This window comes from Pipistrellus hanaki, assembly GCF_964339955.1.
Source record: "Pipistrellus hanaki genome assembly, chromosome: 10".
NCBI lineage: Eukaryota > Metazoa > Chordata > Mammalia > Chiroptera > Vespertilionidae > Pipistrellus > Pipistrellus hanaki.
The window spans coordinates 45,237,754-45,263,335 of NC_140512.1; the positions used below are offsets into that span (position 1 = coordinate 45,237,754).

General features: G+C 50.1%; 2 protein-coding genes across 6 annotated transcripts in view; one reads left to right on the forward strand and one right to left on the reverse strand.

The window, feature by feature from the left end:
* Window positions 1-289: 289 nt before the first annotated feature.
* Window positions 290-23,962, forward strand: FAM131B (family with sequence similarity 131 member B). 5 transcript variants are annotated; one of them, XM_084896536.1, is made up of 8 exons: window positions 290-517; window positions 4,512-4,631; window positions 17,313-17,422; window positions 17,767-17,802; window positions 18,088-18,181; window positions 18,462-18,659; window positions 20,150-20,293; window positions 20,507-23,962. In XM_084896536.1, the coding sequence occupies exons 2-8, from the start codon at window positions 4,598-4,600 to the stop codon at window positions 20,977-20,979; spliced, it is 1,089 nt and encodes a 362-aa protein (XP_084752662.1). In that variant the 5' UTR covers window positions 290-517; window positions 4,512-4,597; the 3' UTR covers window positions 20,980-23,962. The 5 variants fall into 5 exon arrangements, with proteins under 5 accessions (XP_084752662.1, XP_084752660.1, XP_084752661.1 ...); XM_084896534.1 differs by lacking the exon at window positions 4,512-4,631 and adding an exon at window positions 3,053-3,111 and having other exon boundaries at window positions 358-517; XM_084896535.1 differs by lacking the exon at window positions 4,512-4,631 and having other exon boundaries at window positions 358-517.
* CLCN1 (chloride voltage-gated channel 1) overlaps window positions 22,943-25,582 on the reverse strand; it is a 28,743-nt gene continuing 26,103 nt past the window's right edge. Inside the window, exon 23 of the mRNA XM_084896563.1 lies at window positions 22,943-25,337. Coding sequence (XP_084752689.1) covers window positions 24,966-25,337 — 372 coding nt within the window. The 3' untranslated portion in view covers window positions 22,943-24,965. The remainder of the gene's footprint in view (window positions 25,338-25,582) is intronic.

Below are 25,582 nucleotides of genomic sequence, written 5' to 3' on the forward strand. Positions count from 1 at the left end.
GGGCGGAGAGAGGGGCGGGGAGAGCGCGGCGCCCAGACCGTACAAGGAGCGGCCCCGAGAGGGGGGCGGGGAGAGCGGGAGGGCCGACGCGGCAGGAAACTCCCCCAGGAAGGGGCCCCCGTCTGGCCGCTGGGCCACAGCCTCCGTCAAGGTCCTCCCGCCCCGGCCCCCGCCCCCGCCGCCCGGCCCGCCGAGGACCCCTCCACCCCCGGCGCACAAGTCTCTGATGTCATTTCCTGACTTGCCCCCCTCCAGGCCAGGCCCGCGGTGCCCGCGATCTGACTCACCGGCTCCGCTCCGGGGTGCGCCCGCGGCGAGGTCAGTGGGTGCCGCAGCCGCAGCCCCTCTGCGCTCCATGCCGACCCAGCGCCCTCCTCTCCCGGCCCCGCTACCTGCGCCCGCCACCTCCCCGCACAGCTGCCAGCCCTGCACCCCAAATCCTACCCCCCCCCCCCCCCCCGGATCGCCCGGATTGGCAAGACTAAGATAAAACTGGGCTCCAGGGTGGACGGAGAGGGTGAGTGGGCGTTCTCTCTTCCCACGCCCTTTGGGGACCTGGGTGGGTGGGCGTGCGCGCGTACGTGTGTGTGTGTGTGTGTGTGTGTGTGTGTGTGTACACGCACCTCATGGAGCAGCCCCTTGAGGCTTCTAGGAATTTGCAACCCCCGTGTCCCCGCCCGCAGATCTATCTCTCTTAAGATTTTCGGGAAAGAGGCGGGGATCAAAGACCCCGGGAATGGGGGTCGGGGGAAGCGGAGGCAGAGGCGGGGGAGGATGAGCGTGGACGCGGACGAAACGTCTCCACAGTTTTTCAGCGCCCGCAGGGACCCCTCGAGGAGCCTTTGGGCAGCCGGGTGGCCCTCGGGAGACTAGGAGACTGCGCTCGGTGGAGCCCCCCACTGGTCCGACCAGATTCCTCTGCCTTGGACTGAGCCCCAGACCTGGGCTCATTGAACACTGAAATGAACCAATCCGCCGCTTGAATTCTTGCACACTCACTACTTACAAACTACGGAGTCATTTGGCCTCCCAGCCTGTAAAAATCCAATATATCACCCTCGGGCGCTGCCTTTTCTCTGCCTTCTAAGGCAGTTCCCTTGTGCATGCCCTACTCTGTGTCCAGTTCCTTGGCCCTTCAAATCGGCTACAGCCTACTGTCAAGGAGCATCTGGGCTCTGCTGGAGAGATCATCCACAGCCACCCCTGACATTCACCAGAAGAAATCAGGCTGGGAGCTTGAGAGAGGGGCCCGGGGTCACACCCAATCAGCCCCAAGGAAAGTCTAGGCTGGAACTGTTGTCTTGAGGGCTCTAATGTCAGCAGAGCTCACTCCCCTACACCCTGGTGTCAGAGGAAGCATCACTGGAGACAGGAATGCAGAGTGAGGTCAGGGTGCAGCGACTACCCTGAGTATCCAAACTAAGCGGAAACTCTCTTCATTCTCTCCGCTTCATTTTCTCCGTCCGTAGAAGAGTGGTGATATTTAATCTACTTACTTTATTGCATTAAATGGAGAAGTAAATGAAATTCAATATCTGAAGTGTTATATAATACTTGATATTATTATTCAAGTCCCACTTCTGCCCAGAATGGAAATTCTGACAGTTAACCTAAGAGCGTTATTCGTATGTTCTCTTCTGAGTTGCCAAGCCAATCTCTCCTGGGCCTCAGGGTATGCAATGCCTGCTTCTTCCTTCAACCTTATCAAATACTTAATTATGCCTAACACTACATCTTCATCTCCTTCTCAGAACCCAGTGACCTGTCTTTTCTCTGGTGTCTCACTGTCTTGGTCACGGGTGTTTCACACTGCCGTAAGCATGTGTGGCCACGCATGATATAAAGCCCGTCGTGCAGGTATCAGCTGGTCCTGGGCTTGTCCTTATGAAAATAGGCTAGAGATTTGATGCTGGATTTCTGTGCAGATCGGAAATGGTGTCTTGGGCTTTCCAGACCAAAAGTCTCCTTGCCAGTCCTTCAAAATATACCCACTTGTTGGGGAGAAGTTAGGAAGATGGTTTCCAGATAGTGTCACAAGAGGAGAAGCCATTTACAGTTTCAATGTCTCCTTAAGGAATGTGCATGTGCAAAAACATAGTATGTTTAATTGTTAGGCAGCTGACCCTATTTATAAATCAAGAATAGAAGAGTGAGTAGGCAGGCTTAGCTGTACTGACAATTAAAAGCATTTGGGATGCAGAATATCAAAGCTGAGTTTCCAGCCAGCCATTCTAAGTACAAGTAGAAACACACCGAGTATCCCAGAACAGGTTTGCTAGGCCAGGATGTCTCCAGCAGAGCTGCAGGGTCAATGCCGTTAAAAGGCACCTGGTAATCAGGGAGTGGCCCTAGTGATTCTTAGGAATTTTTCTTGAGTAAACAATTCTAATTGATCTCGGGTAGAATGTGTAAAAGAGAGCAAGTGCACAGATGTTCCCACCTAATCATTTCCAACAGCTTGGGCGGGGCAAGAAGAGGAAGTACAAAAATGTGCAAGAACCTTTGCTACCTGAGAATTTATGTCCACCAGGTACCAGAAAGTTTTCTTCAGGGCCCTACAACATAAAGTAAGCAGTTAGAAGCAGCCAAGGGAAAAGAAAAAAGAAAAAAAAAGAAAGGAAGGAACAAGGGCAGTGGGGAAAAAAAGAATTTTCTGAAGTGAAGAGAGATGCGATCAGGTTCTTTCTGTATGCGGGCTGCAGATGGCCAGAGGGTCAGTTTTGTACGAGGCACTATGCTAGGCACTCTAGCAACAGCAACCACCATAACAACATCAGCAATAATGTGTTCAGCTTCATCACAGTGAGTGCTATTATGGTGCTTATGCACAATACTAAACACTGTAAGCAAAAGCCCCTATTTAATCCTCACAGCAAACCTGTAAGGAATGTACATTATGATCCCATTTTTCAGTTAAGGAATTTGAGGCCAATTAGCCATTGCATTTTTCACCCCTGAAGCTGTAGAAGAAAATTTTTGTAATGCAAATATTTTATTGAAGACACCCCTGCTCCCCACTCACATCCTTACAGTCCTTCCGTCTTCCCTTCAGGAGCCCGAGTCTGGTACATCAACAACCTCTTCAGGTCAGCTTCAAGTCCATTCCCCACTGTAAGTCCTTCAACCACCATTTTCTTTTCTGTCACATGGCAACATCAAGTTCTGTCTGTCTGTCTCTTTATGTGTGTGTTATATATAAAGAAAAGATAGAGGGAAGGGCGGGGGAGAATTTTGTATAATAGAACTTTTCCAGAAGACTTCTCCAAGTATTGTTGAAAGTGGTTGGTGCTATGGCTGGTGTGTTCAATGGTTAGAGCATCAACCCACACACCTAAGGGTCAAGGGTTCAATTCCTGGTCAAGGGCATGTACCTGGGTTGCAGATTGGATACACCACCCTGGTAGGGGCATGTGTAGGAGGCAACCAATCCATATGTCTCTCTCAGGTAGATGTTTCTCTCCTCCCCACCCTCTCTGAAAAGCAATGGAAAAAAATATCCTCAGTTGAGGATTAACAAACATAAATAAAAAAAATAAATAAAAGTGGCCATAGCTGGTTTGGCTCAGTGGATAGAGCGTCAGCCTGTGGACTGAAGGGTTGCAGGTTCGATTCCAGTCAAGGGTACATGACCAGGTTGTGGGCTTGATCACCAGTGTGGGGTCTACAAGAGGCAGCCAATCAATGATTCTCTCTCATCATTGATGTTTCTGTCTCTCTCTCCCTCTTCCTCCCTAAAATCAATAAAAATCTATTTTTTTAAAATAATAAATAAATAAAAGTGGTTGGTGTTAGGGTATAGAATTGGAGAAAGCAGAAAGCTTTTATTTATAACTGTTGACTTTTCCCCATGAACATGTAAACTTTTAAAAAATGGAAAAGAAAGAAAAATGACAGAGCCATCTCTTTTTCCTAATATTAGAGTGTTTTCTTTTCCACTTTCTCCCAAATTGACTCCTCACTTGCATTGCTTGTCAGGACAAAAGGCTCTCACGGGTGGGGCTACAGACAGTGGAGGGGTCGGTGGGAAGGGAGTGGGATAGGGTGAACCATCCAGCGAGAGACCTTGTTGGAATCTTGGTGGCAAAGCCGAGGAAGAAAAGCTTCCTGCTCTGCCCCTGGGCCACCCCGCCCCACCCCACTCCAGCCCCGAGGAAAGGGATGGACTGACAACCACAAATGGCCCCCTTTTCCTCCTTTCTTCCAGGTGAGCTGACATCATGTTCTGCACATCATGTTCTGTGCCTTTTTCCCACTCCACTCCCCAGCCTCAGTTCAACCAGGATTTGCCAATAACTTCATATTTTAGGTGCTCTGGGTATAATCAATATGCCTTCGAGAAACCTCCATCTAGAGTCAAAAAACACTTACATGGGTATTTTAATATGGTAAGATTTTAAGATTAGAAAAAAAAACTTCCACCCACCCAATAGTGCTGGCTCGGTGTGGCTACACCAATGACCACAGCTGGTGGCCTTCTCGCCATTTAGAAATCATTATTATTGTCCCACCAGGTCCAGGCAGCAGTGCGCAGAGCCTGCACGGGGCATCAGAGGAGCAGCAGAAGGGAGGGGTCCACACCTCCCAAGGTCTGAGCCAGATGGGCACCCAAAGGCACTGCAAGTGTCAGCAAGGTAGCAATGTGTGGTGGCTGTGGGGGGCAGAGCGAGGCAGATGGTCACATGGCGGAGAGTCAGCAGCTGAGGGAGCGGGGAAGGGCGGACAGGAACAGAGACCCAGGGCACCAGCAGCAGCACAGGCAGGTTGCTGGCACCGAGGCAGGCACTAGCAGAGCATCTGCTACCTTTTGCCTTCCTTCTCCTGAACCCAGGGGAAGACAAAATTAGAGAGTGCCTGGCCTAGAAGCTCGGGTGTTTGTCACTGAAAATAGCCGAGTCACTAGGGGAAGTAAACATTTCAAGGAGGGTGGGTGGTGGTGGTAAAGATCTTTAGATAGCACAGCTGCTTGAGATTAGAAGTATGTTTCTCTAGTGGCTCCTGCCACTTCCACTCCTTTTAATGAGAATCACCTTGCACAGGAAGTGGGTGCTCAGAACTCAGGCACCCCTTCCTGCCACCCAGAGATGTGATGGATGTGGCAAATGGGCACCAGGTCTCAGAAAGAGTGATGAGGATCTACCCGGAAGACCACACGTCTTTCTACTTAACTTGTCAACATGTTTGAGCAGCTGGGAGACAGGCCTTTATAGGGTGCTACCAGAGGAGTTTAATGCCACAGAACCACCTACCCGGTTCCAACAGAGTTACCATTGTGTGCTCAGTAGTAGCAGAGCACAGGAGGCCTAGCACAGCGCCTGCCACACAGCCAGGGCCTGTGCACATTTAATGAGTGCAGCTGATCCCAGAATCATTGAACTCTCATACTAGATCAAGGGAGGCCCTGTGTTCTGTGAAGTTAAGTGGCTTTTGAGTCAGCTTGCATCATTTGTTTATTCACTAAGCATTTATTGAGTTCCTACTATGTGCAGGACACTTTTTCTGGTGCTAGGGATATAATATTGAGCAAAAACAGACATGGCCCCAGCCCTCAGGGAGGGTCTATGACCTTGAGGAGCCTACGAAGGGACATAAATATTAATCATGAACAAATGTAAAGCCGCCTCTGTTACAAGCACTTCAGGAAAAGGTACACAACGCATGTGATGAAGTGCATGTTGGGATGGGACCTGGTTGTGGAGCTCAAGGAAGGGATCAGAAAGATACATAGGCATTAACTGGGCAAAGTGGAAGAGGAAAGCATTCCATGCAGAGAGAACAGCATGTGCAAAGCCATGTGCTGGCTGTGAGCACAGCCATAATCACATGTAAGCAATAAGGAAGGCAAGCATGGCCTGGGTGACTGAGAGGGAGGTGCCAGCCCAGGCTGCCGGAGAGTTGGGGAGGGGGCGGTGCCGAGATGCCGACCATGTGTAAAAGTCCTGACTTCGTCCTGAGAGCGGAGGGGAGCCAGCAGAGTTTTAGGTTGAAAAGGGTGGCATGAAAATACTTGGGAATTTTGAAAAGTCTCACCATAGGGGCAATATGGAGAATAACGGTAGGGTCGAGTTCAGATGCAGACAGACCTATTAAGAGGCTGTTGTAGAGCTTTAGATTCAAGGGGGAAGAAGGGGAAGGTGATGGACATGGATAAAAGTGGATAGATTTGAGGGCTGTTTAGGACATGAAATCATCAACAGAATCTAGTGATGGGTTGAATTTGGAGTGGGAGTTGGGACTGTAGGGGAGACAGCAGGCACTCAGCCCAGCTGCCAGCTGGTACCTACCCGGAGTACAGTGTTCTAGGCTGAGAGGGTGCAGGTTTGGGAGTAAGACGGTGTTTTGTTTTGAATATGCCAAGAATGAGAGAGTGTACGATGGATAGTGAAATATCTGGGTTTGGAGCGGAGAAGATCTGGGCTGAAGATCTGCATGTGTGAGTTATCTGCCATGGAGTATGAATTTGAATCTGTTATTGGCTGGGGGGGAAAATATCACCTATCCAATATTGCATGGGAAGTTAAAAGAGCCAAGATGGGCATTAATGGTTTACAGCATTTGATGGACAGGTAGAAGAGGAAGGCGGGACTCTCGGAATAAGGAGATCCCAGGCCCCCTGTCTCCTCCCAACAGGAGTGAAGCAAGGACACTTCTTTCCTGCAAACCTCCTGCACTCACCATCTTGCCTCCATTTGCTCTGCTGGCACTGATTGCATGAAGCCCTCTAACCCCATGTGTCAGTCACCTTAAGAAGCCTCAGATTTCCAGCTCCCGCCACATCTTGTCCAATTCCTGAAACCAGTGCAGGGTGTTCTCTGGAGCTCACAGAACACTGTCAGCAAACATCCGTTCATCTTCCTCCAGCCTCTCTTTTCTGCTGCTCTCACCTGGATTACCTCTGAAGACACACCTCCCTCATAGTCTTCTCAAGTGGCAGTACATTTTCCTCCCACAGCCCTGGAGGTGGAACAGATACCCTTTTTAATCTGTGTTACTATTTCCACGCTAGTCTTCTCTCCTCCCTAAAATCTCCAGCTTTGAGCATCCCGTCATCAAACTATACCAGCTGCTGCCTGTCCATGGGTCACCAATAATTGCCCTGGGTCATCCACCCTCATTTTCAGAACTTTGTATGCCTAGATCATCAATACCATATAGATGGTCTTTTCTCCCCGCCCCCTACCTCTCTGTTCCTTGAAATTCTCACTTCCCATGATTTTGCTCGACTTCAACCACTATCTCCACAATGATGCCCTAAACCCACGTTGACAAAGGAAATATGATGTAAGCCACTTTTGTAATTTTAAAAGAAACTGAAAAAGAAATAGGTGCCATTAATTTTATATATTCTTATTGACTTTTTTACAGAGAGGAAGGGAGAGAGATAGAAACATCGATGAGAGATAAACACCAACCAGATGCCTCCTGCACAACCCCCACTGGGGATGTGCCTGCAACCAAAGCACATGACTTTGACCAGAATTGAACCTGGGACCCTTCAGTCCGCAGGCCAACACTCCATCCACTGCACCTAACCGGCTTTGGCTAGGTGCCATTAATTTTAATAATATACATTAACCCACCATATTAAAAATGTTATCATTGCAACATGCAATCAGTATTTTGAAAGATCAAATGTTAAATTCTAGCCCCCATTGGAGAATGCAGAAATTGCTTGCACCCCCTCCCTCAACACAGCTTTTCCTCATCAGTAATAAAATTCAACTCTGCTACCTGTAGCATCACATGATATATATCTGACTTTAAAAAATATATATTTTATTGATTTTTCACAGAGAGGAAGAGAGAGGGATAGAGTTAGAAACATCGATGAGAGAGAATCATCGATCAGCTGCCTCCTGCACACCCCCTACTGGGGATGTGCCCACAACCAAGGTACATGCCCTTGACCGGAATCGAACCCTGGACCTTCCAGTCTTCAGGCCGACGCTCTATCCACTGAGCCAAACTGGTTTTGGTAATATATCTGAATTTTTGATTGTCTGCATTTTTAAATTTGTCAGGCTTCTTAAGGTGACTGATAAGCCATCAATGATGAGAGATAGAACCATCAATGATGAGAGAGAATCATGGATCAGCTGCCTCCTGCACACCCCCTACTGGGGATTGAGCCTGCAACCCAGACATGTGCCCTGACAGGGAATTGAACCTGTGACCTTGTTTCCTGGATCAATGCTCAACTGTTGAACCACACCAGCAAAGCTAAAATGGGTTTTATTTCTTGAGAGCAGCACATACACACCACCTGAAGGTCAAAATTTCCAGTTTCTTTGGGACTTTGCCATCTGGGTGGGTCCGCTGTCCACTGGCAGAACAATCATGATAGACTCAGTGAGCCAAAAGCCCTCCGAGTGGTTGGTTGACCAGCACCCAGAAGCATAAAAGTTTTGTCCCTGCCAGCTTATCACCTTGAAAATACCTTCACCAAAGAATGACCTGAACATATACGGTACATAATGATTAGCATTACATATTCACCCATCCTTAAACACAAAGAGCAAATGAACAGTTAGAATAATGGTCCTTTCTTGTTCATTTTATTGCTGTGATAACACCTAGCATGCAATGTACCCACTTAGTTCTTTGTGCCTCATTTTATCCAAAAGGAACTTTTTCATCTCAAGCTTGCCAAACCTGCATGCCTCATTTATTTAAACGAGGCATGCAGCCTGAGAGTTTGACATGCTTGGTTATTAGCATATTTCAACAGGATTTATTATTATAATAAAACTCAGACAAATAACCCAACATAGATTTAGGGAAGCCTCCTAGGGTAGAGGAAAGAATGCTAGAAAAGAGAAGACCTGAATTTGGGTTTCAGTAAAGCCATTTTCTAGCTGTGCGACTGTAAAAATCTGAGAGACGAATAATGTTCCTTGTCTGTGAAAGCACAGCAATAGTCTCAGCTTCTAAGTTTTCCTCCAGTTCTAATACTCGGCGATCCATACTTAGTGCCCTGTATACTCTTTGCCTTTTCATTGTCAGGAAAATGCCTCTGCTGTCCTCGCTGGACTTGGTTGGCTTGTTGAATGATAGCAGACTGGCAAGGGCTGAAACCTGGAGCTCCACCGACCCAGTATGCATTGAACACTACTTCGGATAGGATCAGTTGCAGGAAAGCAGAAAAGACTTTGCAGCAAAAACAGATCCTCATCCAAGAAGGCATTTGTAAGAGGAATCCTAGAGAGGAAAGACACAGGGATGGGGACCCCAACATTGGGGTATATTCAAGAATTTGAGAGGTAGGCTGTAAGCTAGCAGCTGGTATCAGGTAAGTCTGGCAGGTAGTAACCGAGTATCAGCCACCAGGCTGTGATGCTGAAGCAGGACCAGGGGAGGATGCCTTCTAAGCACGAGGCAGGGTCTCTCTCTTGGAGGAACTGGGCATAAAGATGGGAGGTAAAAGACTCCAGAGCTCTAGCTGGTATGGCTCAGTGGATAGAATGTCACTCTACAGACTGGAGTCCTGGGTTTGATTTTGGTCAAGGGCACATGCCTGGGTTGCAAGCTCAATCCCCAGTGGGAGGCATGCAGAGAACAGCCGATCAATGATTCTTTCTCACTATTGATGTTTCCATCTCTTTCTTCCTCTCTGAAATCAATAAAAAAATATATTTTTTATTAAAAAAAGAAGATTCCAGAACCATGATGTGACATCAGCTGCTCTTTAACCCTGAGTTCATAAACACTAGCCAGGCAGCTATGTGGATGCTCAGGGACAAGCCTTCCAAGTCCATATTGTCACTGGTTTCCTGGCGAGTACAAAATTGACAGGGTCATTAAGTCTGGAAGAAGCAATTGCCTGATATTACATATTTGATTCTTCCCTTTCTCCATCCGTGGCTCTGGGATTTGTGAGCGCTGAGCACTCGCTTGACCTCTGATGATCCTGCTCTCTGGGATTGATGAACTCCGTTTTTATTGCTTACCTGGCCTCCGACTCACGGTTGCCAGGGCCTGCTTCCTTGGTCCTGGCATCCTGCCTGGTCTGCTGCTGCCTGTGACCTGATGATGGCACCTCGAGGCCCTGACTATGCTTTGAGGCCTGACAAGGACATTGTTCCAGGCCCTGCGGACCCAACTGTCCCCTTCTCTGAGAAGGATGTGGGATCCCATTAGCCCAGAACCCCTGGCCTGGACTTCTGCATCAGATGTTTGGGTGGAACCCCAAAATCTGAAGTGACTCTCTTCCAGGCTTGCCCACAGGCCTGCTTTTCAGAGAAAAGACAAATGCATTCCCTTCAAAATCTAAACAATAGACTCTATTAGAACCACCGGCAGACATTTATTTGGGCACTCTCCTCTGCTGAATGGAGCCACAGGATCCTGGGAAGTATGCATTCAGGGATGCTGACCTGCCTGTGTGTCTCTGGGGACTGCTCCGCAGAGGTTGGGTGGACGAGAGGGATCACCACTATTGCCCATGCTGCCAAGCTTCTTTATCTCTCTACGCATTGCAATGAGCTCACCTTAGATTTTTAATATTTTGCAAAGTTTCAAACCTCATCTAAAAGTCAAATAAGCATTGACCTACGTTGGTCTAGAAATGGTTATCTTCCACAGAGCCCAACAGATCTGAGATGGGCCAAATAAGGTCTTTTTGTCCTCACCACCAATCCTGGAACCAGAGAATTTCTGCTCTGGAACGTGTCTTCCTTTACAACTAGCTGTCCTGAGATGTCCTTTCTTCCTCAGCAAACTTGCTGTGCCCAGGAAAGGCCCTGCCTCAGCACAATGGCTAGGACCCTCTTCTATTGATTACTGGGGGGATCCAGCTAACGGTGGAGTGGGGGACAGAATGAGGAAGCGAACTCCATAGACCTGCACAGATTCTGTGGCTACTTCCTCTGTGGAAATACAATTTACACACTACCAACACCCGCCCATCCATGACTTGGCTCTTGGTCTGACCCCACGTGTTAACAACCCAACCCCCAACCTCCATTCTTTGTCTTCTTGTTTACTGACTGTTAAGGAAAGTATCCCACTAAAGGAATACAGACTTCCATCACTACTTGCTCTCAGATGCTTCTGATTTCTGCCCAGACCCCATGCTATATTCCATGTACTAGTATGCCTCCAAACCTTTCCCAAGGTTCTCCAGTATCAGCATACTGATTTCTGGCTGCTTATGCAAATAGGGCCTCCTTGAACTCCGAAGAGCTGCCCCCAAGCTGACTGAACTTGGGAGCAGCCTGAGCCACCCCCCTGTCACCCCAGACACATAGATTCTGATACAGTGCCTAGACTTTGACAAGTAGGAATTGAGAACCTTCTGTCATCAGTACTTTATGACAGCACCAAAGACCTATAGCGGGGCTAGAAGTCATCCTGAGGAAAAGCCATCACTTTTCCATTTCAAAATTTAAGAATGTAGATAGAGTGATTCCTCTCTTCAGCTTATGGCAAGAAAGGCAAGAGTGAAAGAATGTGCATCAAAAAAATTTTCTAAACCAAATCACCCTAATATTTAAAAACAAATGAACAAACACATAAATAATGCTTCTTCCTACAGCTGGATGAACTTTCCATTTGAGGGGCTGAGTTGAAGTTCTAGCTTCTTCTGTCTCCAGCTGGGTAATTTGTGGGGGTGAGGGGGTAGGAAAGTTAACTGGCCTCAAACCCAGGTTTTATCAACTGTAATGCAAAGATAATGACTTCCTTATTGTGCTGTTGTAAGAAAAGACTGAGAACTCTTTGCCAGCTGTAAAGTGATATTGGCATATTATTTACTATTATTTTATTCTCTATGTTCCCTAGTCCCAGACTCTTAGATGATCTCACCTCCTACTTCTCAAAGAAAATAGATACCATCAGACAGGAACCCCATCTTCTTGACACCAAATGTGCAACCTACTGGCATCTGCCTCATCCTTCTTTCTGCTAGAACGTGTGTGTGTGTGTGTGTGTGTGTGTGTGTGTGCGGTTTTTAAACAAAAAATTGATATACTATAATTCTTATAACATGCTTTTAAAGTAAACATGTCACAGTACACCATGAATAAGTTTCTGTCAACAAATACAGTTATAAAATACTATTAATGGCCCCATAGAATTCTATTATAGACATGTACCATAATTGATTTAATTAATCCCCAGGTTTAATGTGGCTTATGTACAATCTTTCCTTATTATGCAATTAGTGCTCTGATGGATGCTATCTTTGCCCACATTATTTTTACTCCCTTAGAATATTTCTATAAATGGAACAGCTGTGTCACAACTTAGTCACAACAACAATGATGCATATTTTAAAGATTGTTTTCATCGCTACTGTCAAATTGTCCTCTGGAAAGGTTATTCCTGTTCATGTCAGAACTGAAATCTTTGACCTTGACTCAGAAAATGGCAAGGAGACTGGAAGAATATCTCCAAATGGGGAGAAATAAAGGGTCCTATACAAGAAGCAGAAAGGAAGCTGGCCAAGATTGTGCCTATGATATTCTACTTTTCTATGGTGCAAAAATATACCGTAAGACAGAATGCGGGGTGGGACTGAGGCCTCAGACCTGAGTCCCTTGTGTTGACCTTAATTTAAATCATTTGGATAAATCCAGCCTCAGGGGATTGTGGGAGGGGTTTACATCGGATGTTTGGACCAGAGAAACAGTGGAATCAGAGCCCCACAAGGGGGGAGCAATGTGAGGTGGGAAGGCTTGAGCAGAATTGGCCATTTGGCCCATTACCCTAGACATGGAAACTCCCAGGCAGTGCTTTCTCTGCTCCAACCATAAGGGTTTGGGTGGTGCTGTTGTAGTAACAGAGACTGTTAATTTAATTTATTTATTTTTTACCATCTTTCCTTTGCAGCTAGACAATATATTCCAGGAAGGCAGAATCCTGATACTTTTTTTTTTTTTTTTTGCATAACCAGCAATAGTACACATGGGGAAATACTTTCTAATTCTCTCCACTGTCAAAAGAGGGTAGCAGATCCTATCACAAATTATACTAGACAACTAACATCTAAGCAGATCTACAACAAATTATTCTGTCTTCTCTCCCCTGGTTTTATAAATGTAGATTTGACTAACTTTGTGTGTGTGTGTGTGTGTGTGTGTGTGTATGTGTGTGTGTCATAGAGGAAAGGAGAGGGAGAGAGACAGAAACATCAATGATGAGAGAGAATCAATGATTGGCTGCCTCCTGCATGCCCCTTACTAGGGATCGAGCCCACAACCTGGGCATGTGCCCTTGGCCGAAATCAAACCCACAGGCCAATGCTCTATCCACTGAGCCAAACCAGCTAAGGCAGATTTGGCTTATTTCTTCATGCACAAAAATCAAAGATTAGTTTTCTCTCTATAATCCCATTTCCCAGATCTGAGATTAGATTATTAGCATCATCTCCCAGATCTCTCCGGTGGGGGTGCCACTAACAGTTATCACCCTAAAGCTTAGCTCTCCACCAGTAAACTAAAGGTTAAAAGTTACATTCAAAAGACCTGGTCTCTCGCCCTGTTACATGCCCATACCAGGGACCCCTAGCCCACTGCCCTACTCCCTTTTCAACATGAGGAGGGCCATGAAAGAAGGTGGGGAGCAAACAGACCCCAGGTTAGGTCATTGGTGCTAAAACTCTGCCTTTTCGCACTTTGGGTTCTCTGGGCACTGCTTAGACAAGTCTCTTGCCCTTTCTCAAGTGATTTCTCTGGACTCCACTTCTTGCCTGCTGCAAATAAATATCTGCCCACTTGACCCTTGCCTCTTAGATTTCAATCTCTTGTTCTTACCTGACCCTCCCCACTAGCAAGAGGGTAATCCTTCCTCTCTTGATTTTGGCTGCTTTCTGACATCCATTTGTCAGAGAAGACCACGGCTCAGAAAAGTTAAACTGGATTTCAAACTAGGTCGTCTAGCCAGCCTCCGGTCCTGGCATTTTTTTTTTTTTCTTTTTTTTTTCCCCTCACTCCGGGTGGGATTGAATTAGCTTCATTCCGTTCCCCCATCCCCAACCAGGCCTGGGGTTAGATTATCTGCACCATCCACACATCCCCACACCCATCCCCGAATTTCTGGCGAGCACCGAGCCCAGGGAAGTCTGACACACGATCTCTCTTGCAAATATTTCGCGATCTGTTTGGACGGGCCAGCCCCATGCCCAGGGAACGCAGAGAGCATCCTAAACTGTATCCAATCACGCCACCCCAGGCAGAAAGCAAGTGTTTGCTGAATTGGGCGTCCAAGGCCCTTCATCCAGGCTTTATTCTCATCCCCCACCCCACTTTCTCTCTGAGCATCCCCAAGCCGGACGGACCCTGAACATGAATCCACCGGAACCTAACGGTGGGACCGGGGCGCTTTACCCGGTTCCTGGGACCCCGAGCGGGCGTTCTCTGGGACTCCACCGGTCCCCGTGGGAGCTCAGCCGGGACCCGTGGGAACCCCAGTGGGGCAGGAAGGGGGGAGTGGGGCAGCGCAAGGCCCGCCGACAGCCCGGCCCCCGAGGGAGCGCTGCGGGGTGCCCGGGAGCGCACGGCGGGTTCGGGGCTGGGGGAGGCGCCCGGCGCAGCCAATCCCGGGGCCACCCCCTCCGCGGCCGCCAGCAGAGCAGAGCCGGGGCGGGGGAGCCAGGCGGCGGCGGCGGCGGCGGCAGCGGCTGCCGCGGGGAGGGATGGAGAGGGGCGGGGGGAGCGGAGCCGAGCGGAGACAGCCGCGGCGCCGCAGAGAGGCTGGGGCGGCGGCGCGGCTCCCGGCACTCCCCCCGCGCCCGCCCCGCGTCGGCGAGGGTCCGGCCCCGGAGGCCCCGCGCCATGGGCTGCATCGGCTCCCGGACCGTGGGTGGGTACCGCGGCGGGGCGAGCGCGGGCGTAGGTCGGGCTCTCCGGTGGTCCGGTCCCCCGGCCCCTCCCCCACCCTCTCCGCGCCCCTCCGGGCACCCCGCTCCATCCATGCCGCCCAGCCCGGCCTGGCTCCCTGACTTTCCCTCCTCGCCTCTCCTCCCCGCTCCGCACCCCCCACCCCTCCGGGGCGAGCATCCCTCTGGGCTCCCGGCGGCGTTCTCTCCGGCTCCCTCCTCCGGCTTCCTTCCATCACCTCCCCAGGCGCGGTCCCTCTCCATCATCTCTCCATCAGCCTCTGCTCTCTCCTCCGCCGCTCTCCCCTCCTCTCCAGTCCCTCACCCGCCGCCTCCAGGCCATCCGCCTCACTCTACCTTCTCCTGCGCCCCCGCGCCCGCGTCTCCATTTGCGGAGCAGCCCTCTCTCTTCTAAGAATCCTCGGCAGCCTCAGCCCCCGTCTTTCTCCGCACGCACCCCCGCCCCCTGCACCCCGCACCCCCGCCTCCATCTGGCTTGGGTGTTTTGCACCCATCTCTTTCCCTCTCCGTTGCCTTTTTATGTCATTCGTGCCTCCCACGGTTTGCTTTGTTCACGTGCATTTTCCCTCTGGGGCGGGGGCGGGATGCGCCTCGGGGGAGGGAATGGGTTCCTCGCAGGGAGGGAATGGGGACGGGTCGGCTCTGGAAGGGTGGGGCGTCAGAGCCATGGGTGGACGCCGGGAGGAGGTAGAGGTCTGAAGGGATCCAGAGGGGTCAGGAGCCAGCTGCCAGCTGGGTGGGGCCGGCTCTGGCAGGATCCCCGGGACTGGACAGCACCTGTCAGCTGGGGGTGGGTGGTGGGGGCGGGGCCGGCGCTTTATTTACCTTTGACTGGGGGAAGCGCCTCCTAATTTGTTTACCCCCCCTCAACCTTTGCCCTGCTACCACCCCCCCTGGTCCCCCATCCCCTGCACACACCACTTACCTCTCCCTAACCCTCCAGTTTTTTCCACATTCAACTCCCCATTTCTCCCGCCTACACGCCCCAGTGACCTCAGGCTGAGAGAATAATTTGTATTATTATTATTATTATTACAAACTCACCCTCCAGAAGCCTGATTTCTCTGAGACCTGGTTTATTTCCATGGATTACACCCCCCTCCCCCCCTCCTCTGCTTTCACCTCTTCTCCAGGTTCTCTCCCTCCTCCTCCTCGCCCCCCACGCTCTGACTCAGCTCTCCCTCTTTTACAAAGGCCACCTCTCCCCGCCCCTCTCTCCCACTTTGCTTCCCCCACCTCCCTCCTCGGAAATAGTTCTCTGTCTGCCCCATTCTGGCTCTCTCCACTCAGAAGTCCATCTTTCCTCTTCCCCGCAAGCCACCGCCTCTGGTCTGACCCATCTCACCACTCCCCTACACCCCCAAGGAACAGCGGCACACTTTGGAGGGGTCCTGCCTCTCTTGGACCCCTTAACCAGGAGCCATACCTTTTGCATCAGCTATGTTGTTGCATGCTGAATGCCTCCTCAGCCCCGAGACCCCCTTCAATTGACCCCTTCTCAAGAGTGGACCCCTAACCCGGAATTCAGAATCATAACACTTCCTGTATAGCCAGGATCTATAAGGTCAGATGGTTCACAGACATCCGACTTTAAAACTATTCAAGTGGTTCTTCCCCAAGCCTTCCAGGAGGCACCACCCTGCCCTCAATCTCAATCTCCCTTCACTGTCAGCTCTGGCCTCATTTTAGCCATTACCATTCTTCTCCCCCCAAACCCTCAACCCCCTCCCAGCATCTTCTGTCTTCTCTTTTGACTTGAATTCGTCTTCTTTTAGTTCCTATTTTTAAAAGTCCCCTTCGCTCCTCTGGTGGTCCCTCCACTCCTCTTTAACCCATCACTTATCTCCCAAGAGTCAGGTAACATTAGTCCATCCCACGCTTTGCTTTCTTTGCTCTCACGGTTTCGGGGTGAACACACCCAACTCCCTCCTCTATCCTCTCCAAATCCTTCCTGTGGGACAAGTTCACCAACTCCTACGGAGGGTCCCCTACATTCCTAACACCTCACAAATAATAAAGCCCGCACATAGAGAAGCTAATCCTTAGAAAAGCCCCACCCTTAATTGTAGAAACGTAATAGGTGAAAAGCGCAGCTCCCAGTGTACTCCTGCATAGAAACCCTCAACCATCCCTCAGGACAGGATGGACAACAGTTTTCCTGCTAAAACCCAACCACTGACCCTTCCTTCCATTTAAACAACAATAAGTGAGGATATACACCAGTTTTTCTGAGTTTGCTATTCTTGGTTGAGTTTAAACTGAATATTTTGGCTTAGTGTTATGATTTCTTCTATCAAAAATGTGGGTAGAGTAGGGATGTAAAAGGGATGGACAATGGGAAGAAGAAGTGGTAGCTAAGGTAGGGAAGGGTCTAGAGGGGCAGCCTCAATGTGTGGCCTCAGCATCTGAGGCCAGGAGGGGCTTTTGGGTTGGGCGCAGGGGAGTGAGGGTGGAGCAACTAACCCTCTGGCCACTTCAGGGAATGAGGTGATCGCAGTGGATTGGAAGGGTCTGAAGGATGTGGACCAAATCAACATGGACAGCAACAGCTCGCTGCAGGGAAGCAGCCTCCACCGGGCATCTACGGAGGTGAGGCCCGTGCCCAGCTGCCCCTCACCAAAGGGCCTCTAAAAGACCCAGAACCCTCCCTAACAAAGCCTCCCAGTTGCCTGACCCTTGATATCCACTCTTAAAGTCCAAGTGAACATTCCAAACACTCCTTCAAACTGACACTTGGGGAGAACATTTCTCCTACATTCCTCAAAATACAAGCCAAATGTTCCACACCAACAACACCCTAATTTCCTATGCTAATCTCAGGAAAGCCCTCCCTTCTTCACACCCTTCTGGAAGTTCCTCGGAGGAAAGGGGTGGGGTTCCTTGCATTCCTGGAAGTGTTTGGGATACCCATTCCCTTTTCTCTCTCCTCACAGCAAACCCGAACTGATTTCTCCTGGGATGGCATCAATGTGAGTGCAGCTCCCCCCAGCCCAACCTAACTGGTCCTCCTTCTATTCTCCCATAACACAGTGCTCCCTCACTCCAGCAAGCCCTCCCATGCTCTACCTACACCCCAAATTTTCAAGGGTGGTAGGAGGATATGCTTTCTTGGGACTCCTGGGTCTAATGGTTTTTCCCAATCACCTGCTCTAGTTCAGATCCATCATCCAGGAAACCATGAACTTACCCCCACATATAAAGCACGCCCATGCCCTCTCATTCCTCTGTCCCTCCTCCTACATTCTCCATTCCAGCTCTCCATGGAGGACACCACTTCCATTCTTCCGAAGCTTAAGCGAAACTCTAACGCCTATGGCATTGGAGCCCTGGCCAAGTCATCATTCTCAGGTGAGATTCCCTACCTAGGGATGCATCCGGACAGGAGATACTTGTAGGCTCCTGGTCTCAGTCTCCCTGCTCCTTCTAGCCTGATGGGGACTTTCATCTTCCTACCCCAGACCTATGTGTCCTTTCTGTCAAACCTCTCCTATCCTTTAGGCTGCCCTCATATATGGGGTTCATCCTCCATGGGATGGAGTCCCCTGAGAGTGGGGTGGGGGTAATGAGGAGGACCTGTTATGGTATTGAGTGATATTCTGGAGGATGGGGGGAATGTCTGTACCCTTAGGGATTTCAAGAAGCATGAAGGACCATGTGACGAAGCCCACAGCCATGGGGCAAGGCCGGGTGGCCCACATGATTGAGTGGCAGGGCTGGGGGAAGGCACCAGTCATTCAGCCACAACACAGCCACGAGGCGGTGCGAAGGGATACCGATGCCTACTCCGACCTCAGCGATGGCGAGAAGGAGGCACGTTTCCTTGCAGGTACTTGTTCCCCCAAACCCTCAAGAGGCACATCTTGGGATGGCCAGAGACTGACCCTTCAACCCCACCCTGTGACAAGATTGATTCTATCTGTAGGATGACCATTAGACTTCATTTCAAGTACTTGTTAATTCTGATAAGGGCCCTCGAACTTATTTTTATTATCATCTCAGAAGTTGAGGAGAATTAATGTGGGGTTGTGGGTTCTGATGCCATCTCTCATACATGGTGGGACTATCCAACCCCTGGACTTCCTCAGTACAGGGCAAAAAAATGGCAGGGGCTGTTGGCTTAAAAAAAAAAAAACACCCATCTGTTCTCCTGTTTCTTAAAGAAAAAGAAAGAAAGCCTTTGAGATCGTTACTAGCCTTAGCCCATCAGCACAATGCAGTCACAGAGTCACATAAGTGACTCATTACTTATGACAACCACTAGAAGGTCAAGAGGACGAGGGTGAGGAGAGAGTGGCTTATTGAAGTTTCCCTCCTGGAAAGTAATGTAGGTATGAGACAAGCCTGTAGTGCACCTACAATGGTGGCTGAGCCCTAGTGGCAGGTCTCAATAAGATCCCTAGGGAGAAGGACAGATCTGGAAGAGAAGGGAGGTATCTTTGTATTGGTGTGGGTGTGGTGGAAGAAATATCAGTGAGGGGGAAAGCAAGCATGTAAGGGGCAGGGCATGGTGTAGAGCAGCTAGCAATGTAGGCTTCAACTTAGGCATGGCTTTGGCTAGAATAGGGACTCTCCCCACCCCCCAAGTCTATCCATCTTCACTATTCTATCCTCTCTCCCTTCTTCTTCCAATTCCTTGAACTATCAACTTGGTGGTCCTATAATTCCATGGTGCTCTCTTGGGGATTTTCTGTTAATCTTGAGGCACCATTCCCCCACTCCATCCCCTCCTAGATATCTAGATGCCTCTGTCCTTGACTGCCTCATACCAGCTACCACTCCTAAAAACATCCACAAAATAAACTTTTGGAAATCCCAGATTTCAATCCCTTAGGATATCTCACCAGAAAACCCCCAACTCTTTCCCTTAGGAATCTTAAATCTGACCTTTTGGGAAATCCCCCATGATATTGCTTTGCTTCAGGGCACATACAAAGGCTGTGCTATCCAATATAGTAGCCACTGGCCAAATGTGGCTATTGAGAACTTGAAATGTGGCTAGTCTGAGTGGACAATGCTGGAAGTGTAAAATATCAACTGGATTTCAAAGACTTTCTATGAATAAAAGAATGTAAAATATCTCACTAATTTTTATATGGGTTAGATGTTGAAATTGTCATCTTTCATATATATTAGGTTAAGTAAGATATAGTTAGTAAAATTAATTTCACCTGTTTCTTTTACTTTAGAAAATTTCAAATCATGCAGGTGGCTTGCATTGTATTTCTATTGAACAGTGCTGCTCTAATGTCCCCTTCCCCATGCATGTGCCTAAGGGTTCTCAGAAATACCTCGTGCTAACCACATTTCTTCTCCCAGGCGTCATGGAACAGTTTGCCATTTCTGAGGCCACACTCATGGCTTGGTCTTCCATGGATGGTGAGGACTTGAGTGTCAACTCTGCCCAGGAGCCATTGGGCTGCAACTACAGTGACAACTACCAAGAGTTGATGGAGAGTCAAGGTAAGGGATGGTTCCAGAATCCAACCCCTGAGGCTTAAGAGTCCTCCCCAGCTATCTATGCTACTTCTGTACATCTCTGTGCTTCCAAGATGTTCTGTTCATCCTAGCTTTCTATTCCCCTCCTTCCCCAACTTCTCACCCTCAATTGTCTGTGCTGATGTTACTGCCTTTGGTAGTCTATGCCCCCACCGACTTCTATGATTCTCTTTACAGATGCCCTCACTCAAGCCCCCATGGATGGATGGCCTCACTCCTACGTGTCCCAGGGCATGTACTGTCTGGGATCATCAGATGCCTGGGAAGCAAGCGACCAGTCCCTCATTGCATCTCCAGCCACAGGATCTTATCTTGGCCCTGCATTTGATGACTCACAGCCAAGCTTACACGAAATGGGGCCTCCCCAACCTGCTTCCGGATACTCTGCTCAGGAGCCTCCACCTTTGCTGGGGGGAGACACTGACTGGGCTCCAGGGATGGGTGGGGTGGACCTGGCAAGGGGCTCTGCAGAGGAGGAGAAGAGGCCCTTGGCCCCCGAGGAGGAAGAAGATGCGGGATGTAGGGACCTGGAATCACTTTCCCCACGAGAAGACCCCGAGATGGCCACTGCTCTCAGCCGGAAGGTATCTGATGTCACATCCTCAGGTGTGCAGTCCTTTGATGAGGAGGAGGGTGAGGCCAACAACTAGCTTCTACCCACTCTACATCCTATCTTCCACTCGCACCTGAGGGGCCCGGCTGCAACAATACCCTCCCTTCCCCCAGCAGTACAGCTGAAACCCGGGCAGAAGACCACGAGGAACCCAGGAGCTGCCAGTTCTCGCCAGGAAAATGGAGGGCCAGGATGGAATTCCATCCAGGCTTGTGCTGTAGAAACCACAGATCCAGAGACTGAGCTCCAGGCAATGAGATGGCTGTGAACTTGGCTTGCCTGTGGGCTTCTGGGTCTGTGATGATGAAGCCCCAGTTTGTATCCTGGGGACAGGAGCCATCAACGAGATCTCTGTTTTTCACTCCTGACTTCTTCAGGAGCCCTCACAATGGCTGTCTGAATGCCTCCTTTCTCGCGTCACTTTTGCTTTTTCCGACTCTGTGTTTTCTCTGGCTGTGGTCCCAACTCGACCCTACTGTGAAGAACAAACCTGCTGGACTTGACTCAATGAGTGTAGGGGAAGCCACGTCTCCTTAGAGAATGGAGAGGCTGCCCTCAGTGGGTAGCTTGGCTTCTGAGATCAGGAGTCATGGGGAAGGTGGACATGGCAGCTGGGGTGCACAGGGCACAAACAGGATTCTTTCTATAAGGCCCACCCAGAGACCAGAGAGTCATTGATGGGACCAACAGCAAACATGGCCACCTGTTCTGGGATTTTGAATATCCTGTGACTGAAAGGTGGGTCCTAAGGGTCTGGGAAAGGACCCAGTGGGCTGGCTGCTCCAGCTCTTGCTTCCTTTGTCTGCCTTCTTCCATCCCTTGCTCCAGCCTGCCCAGAGCGGGTGACAGAATGCAGGTGTCCTGCCAGGTGGGGAAGCATGAGGGCTGTGCCTCCTTCCCTCCACCCCCAAATTCTCTGGAGCTGTTTACACTTTTCTCTTTGCCTTTTCTACATTTTTATAACTTCTTGGGGACTCAGGTTGAGTGGGGTGGAGGGAGGAGTCTGGTGCTGTCAGGCCCCTGCCTAGCGTGTTGTTGGCTGAGAATCATTGTGGGCACTCGGCTTCTTTTTCTCTTTCTTCAGCTCCTCCCAGGCGGCCTCCCTTCCCAGGCCTCCTGCGGAGAGTGGAGTCCGAGTCTTCTTCCTTTTAGGAGGAGTTTATAGTGAGGCAGAAGCCCCTGAACCGGCTAGTCCTTCCACACCCAGTTCCCATTTCGGTGGGGACTTCTGTCAACAGCACACAAAGCCCCACACTTCTGTAAGTGATCCTGACAGCAGGGCCAGGCTGGAGCAAAGGCATGGCAGCTGAGGAACACTCCATGGGATCCCATTCCCTAGCCCCTGGCAGAGGGAAAAGCTAAGATGGCCGTTGCCTGCTTTCTGTCTCCTCTTCTAAGACTCCAGCTCCAAGGCCTTGTGTCCTACTTTGTCAGAGGTCCTATTGCTTCTGTCCTCTACTAGGAAGGGGGCACTGTCACTTTCACAGACCCTGGGCACAAAGGAGCCCACCCCCCATCCCCAGGTGTCTACTTCTTCAGAATGAGGAGGTTACGAGTTTGTGTCCATCTATGACCCTGACCCCCATCAAGTTCACACTTTCATAGGCATGTGGTCCTGCAATGCAGCCAAGGCCGGGGTCCCATGTCTTCAGGGGAGGGGAGGGGAAGTTGATTCTTGGAGGAAACATGAGTAGGCCTGGTGAGCACAGATGAGTGAAGGGTTATTTACCTCATCTAAAGCTGTGGCTGTTGTCTGATCATGTGACCTGACTCCGGGGCACCAGGACCTCTTGTCTGGGAGCTTTGGGCAGTAATGTTGTGGCCTCACCCTGCACTCCTGTCACAGGTCTTGGGGTTTGCATGCTCGAGGCTCCCTCCTTTCAGGGGGTCCTTGTTACCTCACCTTGTGCAACCTGCTCTCTGGATGAATCATCTTTTCCTCTTAGTCTCATCCTCTTCCTGCCCCCTGTTCTGCCCCCCAGACCACAGTGGACATCCACTCCAGTGAGTGGGGTCATTTATTACAGTTCCTTTTCGCTCAGGGCCCCAGGGAGTTAGGGAAGGTAGAGGAAAGCAGTGTTCTTTCCTCCCTCCCTACCATAGGAAGCCTTCTTTTGGTCCCTGCTGAAAGATGACTGGATGGTGGAGGAATCTAGCCTATTTGACTCCAGCAGGGCTCCACATCCCCGGTGCTGGCAGCTGGCACATGCGCAGGCAGACCAGGGGTCAGCTGGGGATCAGCATTTGCAAGGAGCTTCCCTACCACTTTGAAGAGGGAAAGACCCAGGGAGCTGGCCTTGGACCCTCTTAGGACTCTTCTGGAAGGAGGAACTGCCTCTTTGGTGCTGGGGGCAGGGTGCATGGGGTTTGCTTATAGCCTATTTGGGGGGAGGGGAGGGGCATGTGCTGGAAGAGGCTGTTGGGGGTGAGGGAGGGTTGCTTTTCCTCCGCGATTCAAGGCTGTGCAGCACGATTTACAACAGTTCCAGAACAGGGCTGGGTTTTTTTATTATTATTATTGTGAATGAAACTGCTCTTGCTAAATGATTTTCTTTTGGTGGGGGTGCACTTTTATTTTCACTTTCATTTTATTAAAGGGAAACCCATTCCTCCCTTCCCTTCTGCCTCCCCCTTCCTCCCCTTCTTTCTTATCCTTGTGTTAAGGAGGGGATCTTGGTGAATGTGTTTATGATCTCTTCCCTGTTCCCACCTACACAGCCCATGCTCGTCTTCCAGGTCTGGGGAGTATCCATTTTTGTGGTAGTCTTAGCATGTTTTCTTAATGTGACCCCCCTCTCCCCCAGGCCTAAGAGAGATTCTATGACATATATTACAGAGAGAATTATATATATAAATATATATAAATATTATAGATTATATACACATGGGCATTGGGCTCCAATGCCCATTGCCAGCCCCTTCCCCAGGACTCTCTCTCTTGGCCTGGGGAGGGGGCAGGGATGTGACGCTGGAGAGGGCTCCAGGCTGTGTTCAATGGCACTAAACAGAATGTGGTGGCATCCTCTGACTGTGAGTGTCTTATTTGAGGGATGAAGGAGACTGGGCCCAGGGGAGGTGAAGGAGGAGAATGTCACATTGGAGAGGGGACACAACAAAAGGGCATGAAGGGGGGGGGGGGAAGCTTGGAGGGTGGGTGCAAGGGCTTTTGGATGCTCAGAGCCCCTGGGACCACTGGCAGAAAAGGCAGGCTCATGGCGGGCTCCCTGTTGCCGATTTGGGGAGGATATGGTTCTGACCTCCCAAGTGTGGAAGCACTGAAGAGGTCTGCTATCTTGGCATTGAAACCCCAGCTCTCCACCTCAAGAAGAACACAGCGAACTCATCTCAGGGCTGGTGTCTGAGTGACCAACTAGAGGGTTTTTGGAAGGAGAGGTCCCAGCCAGAGCAGTTGGAGGGCAGAGCTAACCCTTGGGAAGGACAGATCAATGACCACAGTGGGAAGAAAGGGGGTGGACTTTTCTAGGAAGTGACCTGGAGATGAGGTAAGGAAGCTGTGATGTGAAATAGGGAGGATTTCTGATGGAGGGTGTTTGATGGGGCAGCATGACTATTTGGCTCAAGGTGCCTGCCCCTCCCACATAGAGCCTTTTGTGACATTTGCTCTTCCAGGCTTCTCCCCCTGATGGTCTTTTTATCCACATTTCACTGTGTAAGTCTGGGGCAAGGAATGAGGAATGGGATTGGCCTTTCACTGCCTGAGTAATAGCCTTTCTTGGGGACAGAGAGTGAGAGTCAGATAGAGTCTGGAGGCAAATCTCAAAGAGTGGGGAGACCAGGGGGTGGGGAACTTGAGAGAAGGAGCTGTGGATGGTCTGAATGCTAGTCACTGTTCAAATTCTTACTCCTCCTCTAAGACTATCATTGTCACATTTTAAAATTCCCAGGAGGGTCAGGATATTGGCCTGATCTCCGCAACTTAAGGACATACAGTCTCCCACACAAATACACCCTCAGGTCTGGGCCTCCTGACGGACAGGCTGATGAGGCAGTCCTGGGGTATGGTCAAATGATCAGTTCATCCTCATCCTCCTCATCGGTGGATCGCAGGCTGGGGCCCTGCAAGATGTCAGCCAGCTCCTCTTCCAGCCCCGGACTGTCCACCAGCTCCAGCTCCTCCAGCTCACCTTCCGCCTTGGCTGGAGCCAGGGAAAGTGGGGGTTCTGGGGAGGGTGACAGCTCAGGGGTGTCTGGGGAGGTAGGGACCACATCCTTTGGCTCAGTGGCCCCAGTTCCATCCTCAGGCAGGTTCCAGGCCTCCAAGGAAGGGAGCGGGCCCGCAGGAGTCATTCGATTTGAAGTTGTGCTCCGGAAGCTGGCTAGGGGAGGGCGGAGATGCACCCCCGACTTGGTGTGCCCCTCAATGGCCTTCTGCAGCTGGGAAGCAGAGGAAAAGGGGAAGAGAGTTACAGAATTGGGAAGAGAAAGAAGATGGGGCAATGTGAGTGGAACAGACACAAGCGAAGAATAGATATGATAAAAGGAAGAAGGAATGGAAAAGCGGTAGAATGTCAAGAAAGACCACATGGAAAGATCAAAGAAGACAGAAAAAGGGAAGAGAAAGGGGTTATGCCAGCAGACAGCAGGCCCCTGTGGAACAGTGAGTCTCAAGCTCCCTAACC